At 16.9% G+C, this 6,931-nt stretch overlaps 3 protein-coding genes across 3 annotated transcripts; 1 reads left to right on the top strand and 2 right to left on the bottom strand.

Moving 5' to 3' along the window:
• Nucleotides 1–759: 759 nt before the first annotated feature.
• Nucleotides 760–1,044, top strand: PADL01_1249000 (conserved Plasmodium protein, unknown function; the record flags this gene model as incomplete). Its single annotated transcript, XM_028683471.1, has 1 exon — nucleotides 760–1,044. One exon carries the CDS (start codon nucleotides 760–762, stop codon nucleotides 1,042–1,044), a length of 285 nt encoding a protein of 94 aa, XP_028539645.1.
• A 405-nt stretch (nucleotides 1,045–1,449) lies between these two features.
• Nucleotides 1,450–2,751, bottom strand: PADL01_1249100 (26S protease regulatory subunit 8, putative; the record flags this gene model as incomplete). The annotated part of the gene is made up of 1 exon (XM_028683472.1): nucleotides 1,450–2,751. The coding sequence occupies one exon, from the start codon at nucleotides 2,749–2,751 to the stop codon at nucleotides 1,450–1,452; it is 1,302 nt and encodes a 433-aa protein (XP_028539646.1).
• A 1,054-nt stretch (nucleotides 2,752–3,805) lies between these two features.
• On the bottom strand, nucleotides 3,806–5,827 carry PADL01_1249200 (conserved Plasmodium membrane protein, unknown function; the record flags this gene model as incomplete). Its single annotated transcript, XM_028683473.1, has 1 exon — nucleotides 3,806–5,827. One exon carries the CDS (start codon nucleotides 5,825–5,827, stop codon nucleotides 3,806–3,808), a length of 2,022 nt encoding a protein of 673 aa, XP_028539647.1.
• Nucleotides 5,828–6,931: the final 1,104 nt, after the last annotated feature.

The raw sequence follows: 6,931 nt of genomic DNA on the forward strand, positions 1-6,931 counted from the left end.
TTGAAAAAGAAGAAAAATAAAATATATTATATATATGTATGTTTTATTTTTTTTTTTTTTTTTTTTCTGTTATTAACTCATCTTATAATTGTACATATTTATAAAAAGTAAAAAAAAAATAAATAATTTTTTTTTTGAAAATATATATAATTCATATTGCTAAATTATTATATATATATATATATATATATATATATTTTATTTTTTAATTTAAATATAAAATGTGATTACATTCTTTGATGTTTTTCTATTTTTGTATTTTTCACTTTTTTTTTTTTTTTTTTTTTTTTTTTATATTTTTCAACACAAAACTAATTTAATAATAAATAAAATGAAATAAAATAATATAATATGATATGTACAAGCTGAATGATTCGTCGTATGTTTTATATTTTATTTATATTTTTTTTTTTTGTAGCACATGATGCTATAAATATAAATAAATAAATATATATATATATATATATATATAATTTAATTGTAGAAAATATAATCAATTTTTATGTGTAATTTTTTTTTTTTTTTTTTTTTTTTTATTATTTTATTTTGACATAATAATTCTTTCTCCTTTTGAAATATTACATTTTATAATATATAATTATTTGATGTTTTGCTTATTTGTATTAATAAATAAATGTATTATATTTTAAAAAATATATATATATATATATATATATATATATATTATGTAAACTTGTTTGGATAATTTTTATAAGGGGGTTCATTTTATAAGCTGTTTATTTTTTTTTTTAGTACATAATGAAATATGATATAACAAGAAGCTTCCGAATATTTTTACGACTGGTTTTATTAGATAAAGAATGTGGAATTGAAAGAGGTTCTTTAAATGAGTTAAAAAGATGGGGTAGGGAGCAGATATTAAAAAATAAGGAATTATTAAATGAGTATATATCATATAGGGAAGTATTAAATGAGTATACAAAAATTTTAAATGAGAGTAAAACGGGACATTTAGAATGTAACATTGAAAAGGTGGCTAATCATGTTGGTTTAACAACAAAAATGATGAGAAATAAAGAATAGCAAAAAAAAAAAAAAAAAAAAAAATATATATATATATATATATAAATATATTATATATATTATGACCTTGTCATTTTATAATTTCATTTTATTTATTAATTTTTTTTAGTTTTTAATTTAAAAAAAAAAAAAAAAAAAAAATTATCATATATATTAATATATATATATATATATTTTTTTTTATAACTGAAAAAATAGAAAAATTATGCATACATTTTTTTTTTTTTTTTTATTTGAGACAACAAAAATGTGTAAAATAATACACACAATATAAAAAAAAAAAGAAATAATACTATAGGATGTACATATGAAGAGCATAATATATATATATATATATATATTTATGTGTGTATATATTTTTTTATAATTTGTCCAATTTGATGAAAAAAAAAAAAAAAGTACTTTTCATTTCCATAATTTTCTGAGAGTAAAATTTTTCTCAGCATCTTGCTTCATAACTTTAGCAACTGCCATTTCAAAATCTTCTTGTGTTACATGTACTCTTCTTTCTCTTAATGCAAACATTCCAGCTTCAGTGCAAACAGCTTTTACTTCTGCACCTGAACAATTATTCATATCTGTTGCAATTTTGAGCATATCTATACCTCTCATTAGATTCATTTTTCTACTATGTATTTTTAAAATTTCCATACGTGCTTCTACATTTGGATTTGGAAATTCTATTTTTCTATCTATACGTCCAGGTCTTAATAGAGCTTCATCTAATATATCAATACGATTAGTACACATGATAACTTTAATATTTTGTGTGGATTCAAAACCATCTAGTTGGTTTAATAATTCCATCATAGTTCTTTGTACTTCTGAATCACCATGTTCTCCTTCTATTCTTTGACTACCTATTGAATCGATTTCATCCATAAAAATAATTGATGGTGCATGTTCTCTAGCCATAACAAATAATTCTCTAACCATACGTGAACCTTCTCCTATATATTTCTGAACTAATTCAGAACCCGAAACTCTAATAAAAGTACAATCAGTATGATGTGCTACTGCTCTTGCTAATAATGTTTTGCCTGTACCTGGTGGTCCATATAATAAAACACCTTTAGGTTGTGAGATACCTAAAGATTCAAAAATTTCTGGATGTTTAACTGGTAATTCAATTACTTCTTTTACTTCTTTAACTTGTTGATCTAATCCTCCTACCATTTCATAAGTAGAATCTGGAACTTTTTCTACTTTCATTAAAGAAACTAAAGGATCTACTTTACTAGGTAATATTTTATGTAATTTATAAGAATCATTATATAATGCTACTCTTGTATTAGGAGTACAATGAGATATATTTATATGTCTAGCTATATCTACAACATATTTTCCTTCTGGATTTATTTTTACTAATACTTTATTTTTACCCATTGGTTTCACTATTTCTCCTACATAAGAAGCTGCTTCTAATAAATATTGGATTTCATCACATAATTCACGTACTCTAGCATTTAATTCATTTCTTTGTGCTTCTAACCTTTTTTTATTCTGTAATTTCTTATTTATAATCGATTCATATTCTTCTATTTTTAATTCGTAATATCTTTTTATTCCAGATTGTACTTGTTCATCATTCAAACCACTACTACTACTATTATTATTATTATTATTTTCCATATTCTTTTCTGACATTTCGTTTTTTAATCCTTCTGACAAATTATTTGACCTTACATCGAAATCAACAGTAGCCATTACAATAAATAAATATAATAAATATAATAAATAAATAAATAAAATATATATATATATTATATATATATATATATATATATTATAAATATATTTTTTTTTTTTATATTTTTTTATTTTTTCATAAAGGAAAAAATATTTTTATACATATAATAAAATTATTATAATATTTATATGTATTGTCACAATATTTATTTTTATTAATAAATTAAAATCATATTAATCATTTCAAGATTAATATATATATATATTTATTTATTTTATATTTTATATAATTGTATTGCTTTATTATTTTTTTATTTTTTTTCACATTTTTATGATTTGTTCGTAACATAAAGGAAAAAATAAAACAAAAAATAAAACAAAAAATAAAATAAAAAATATAAAAATATAAAAAAATAAAATAAAAGGAAATATTTGGAATGAATACATAAACATAATATATTATATATATATTTAATATATGCATATTCTATCTTTTATTTTTATTTTTATTTTATTTTCAAATGGGTAATAAACATATGAAAAATATTTTATTGTATATTTTTTATATGTATTTTATTTATTTATTTTTTTTTTTTTTTAAAGATTATGAATACAATAAAATATAAAAAATATATATATAATATATATATTATGAATGTTTTATTTATTTTTATAGTATTAACCTTATAAAACAAGAAAAATGTTACATATATTTAACCTTTAAATAATTATATATGCACATTTATATATATATATATTTAAATATATAATATAATATTTGATGTGATATATTTTTATACAATTTAAAAATTGTAGAGGGGAGAAATATGAAAATATTATTAAATTTTTTTTTTATTATTATTATTTTTTTTTTTTTATTTCATATTGTATGATAAGGTTTAACGCACACAAAAGTTCATAACAAAAAAAATAAAAAAATATATAAAATTCTAGAGGGGTAAATTAAAAGGGTACTCCAATAAATATATAAATATATATATATATATATATATATATATATATATATGTATATATATTTATTTATTTAATATTAATATTTGTTTATATTGTTTCATTTTTGAAGCAGTATCGATGCTGTGTAAGGGCCAATTATTTTTCTTCTGAATAAATAACATCCTTTCAAATTAGGATCTTGAATATTATTCAATGTGTCTATTATATTCTTATAAATTGAAGTTATATATGTGTTGTTATATTTTAATGATTCGTTCATTAGATCCTCTAAATTTGTAGAATCTAATAGATTTAATATATAATATATTTTTTTCAAATATGATAATTTTATTATATAAGAAAAAATAATATGGTCATCATCATTTTTTTTATTTTTGCAGACATATGTTTGTATGTCATTAAATATATTAGAATTAGATTTATTATTGCACACATAAATATTTTTATTTTTTAATATTTTTATAGTATATTGATTCTTATATTTATTTATATATAATAATATATCTGATATATATGACCAAAAAGTATAAAAAAAAATTAATAGTTGTGACTTATGTATTGATAATAAAAAGTTCTCTTTACTATTTTGTAAATAATATGAATTATTTTCATATAAGAATTTAAAAAAATATAAAAATCGATATATATTATTGACAGTTATATACAAATGTTTGATATATATATATTTATGATTATCAGAATTATGTGTTGTTAATGTGTTATGCATATATCCTGAATAAGCATAAAAAAAATTACATAATGTTTGATTAATATTATTTAAATTTATATAATAATAATTACATGTTGTGTGTTTATATCCATTTTGTTTTAGTAAGTAATAATTATTTTTTAAATATAATATATATTTGTTTATAATCAAAAATTGAGAATTAACAAATGTACTAAATAAATTATATGAAGGAAATAAATATGGAGTATTTTTAATATATGATAAGAAAAACATTGGCATTATTTCAATAAGAGATTTTTTATCTTTTGTATATAAAATATATTTGTCTCTATCTATACTTACATCTTGATATAAATTATAATATTTTTTAATTTTCATTATAAATAAAGAGATATATGTATTAATATTTTTATAATCTAAATTATAATTTCTTAAATGATTAAAAATTAAACATATCTGTAAAAGATCGAATGATTCTATTCTTTTTAATATTTCATTATGAATCATATTATTTAATAAATAAAAATTTTTATCATTTCCTTTAAAATAATAATATATACTTTGATATATTAGACACAAATCTATATTTGAAAATTCCTTAAGCATACTTTTTATTTTTGATATAACAAATGTATTAAAATTATTACATGGTTCTACAGGTATTTTTGTTAATATATTTATTAATATACTGAATGTTCTAGGACTTAATGTTTCTAATAATTTATAATTAATCTTTTTTAATGATAAGAATATATTTTTTTTTTTCTCTTTATTTATATTATATACATTATGTTTATAAGGTGTAACAGACAAAAAAAAAAAAAAAGAAAAATTATTTTTTCCATATGATATGTCTATTTTTTCTTTTTTACTCGTATTTATTATATATTCATTAGAAGATAATATATGTTTTTCTTCTTGTATTATAATTTTTTGTAATATTTCAATAATATTTATATTTTTATATTTTGAAAAAACATGTAGGATATTTATCCATGTATTTAAATCATTTGTTGATGTATCATTATCTTTTATGATATATTTTATTTCTTCATCATTTTTATTAAGTTTTGATAGAATATATTCACTCAGTTCTTTTAATATATGATTACATTTTTCATTCTTTTTAAATGTATGAATAATATTTGATAAAAAATAAATATCTGTTTTAATATTTTTATCATTCAATAATGGATTAACCAAGTTTTTATAAAAATATAATAAATAATTATAATCTAATTTTATTATTTTTGTGTATATGCTAATATTATGTAACAAATCATGGTGTGTTTTTTTGTAAGCTTTGGAATATTCATCAAAATTTAAAATAATGTTTTCTAAATTTAATCGTATTATATGTTTATTAATAATTCTTTTGTTTTCTAATAATCTACGGTTTACTATCAAATCGATAATATGTTTATTCATTACAAAAAAAAAAAAGAAGGCTATATATTTTAAAATAGATTAAAAAGAAAGTTCATTTGAATATATATCTATTTTTTGTATGAGGAGGGAGGTTGGGTTTTATAAATATAGCATAATATACTTTTTGGGGTGGTCGTCTTATCATTTTATAATTCATAAAAAAAAGAAAAAATAAGAAAAAAAAGAGAGAAATTATAACTACATAAAAAAAATGGGACAATATATATATATTAAAATTCTTTCAAATGATGTTGTAATTTTTTTTTTTTTTCTCCTTTTAGTTTAAAGGTTATATTATTCAATTGTGTATATGTTACATATATTGTTATATATTTTTATATTTTCTGACACATTTCATTCTTAATAATTTGTCATTTTAATAAATTTTTTTTTTTTTTTTTTTTTGTAAATTTTAAAAATATTCTACAAAAGTAAGAATATTAAAAGGAAAAATTAAAAATAATATTTTATTTTAATAATATATGCAAAACGATAAATTTTTTATAATAAATTTTATAAATAATATGAATAAATATTAACGTTGTTTTTAAAATGTATATGTATATATATATAATATATTACCCATGTATTTATATAAATATATTATTATATATAGATATTATATGTCATTTATATATATATATAATATATTGCCATTATAAATATACTATAAATTCGTGATAAAAAAAAATGAACTATAATATATAAAATATATATTATATATATATTATTTTGAGGTACTATTTTTTATAAGGTTATTTATAACATTGTTTTTATTTTTTATTATATATATATATATTTTTATTTATATAACACGAAATATATAATTGTTAATTTAACCCATATATATATTTATTTTGTTAAAATTTTACTCAATTAAAATTTAAATATATATATATATTTATATATACAATTATTTTGTATTTAGGTTTAATTTATAATATTGTCATTTTATATTTATAAATATCCAACAATTGTATCGTTAATTTAAATACATCGACATTGTTCTTTAAATATTTATAGTTAGGTTTGTTATACCTATATTTTAATTTCATTTTATTTTATAAAAAATAAGAATCCTATACATTTGCTCATTAATACTTA

This window comes from Plasmodium sp. gorilla clade G2, assembly GCF_900097015.1.
Source record: "Plasmodium sp. gorilla clade G2 genome assembly, chromosome: 12".
Taxonomy (NCBI): domain Eukaryota; phylum Apicomplexa; class Aconoidasida; order Haemosporida; family Plasmodiidae; genus Plasmodium; species Plasmodium adleri (nom. inval.).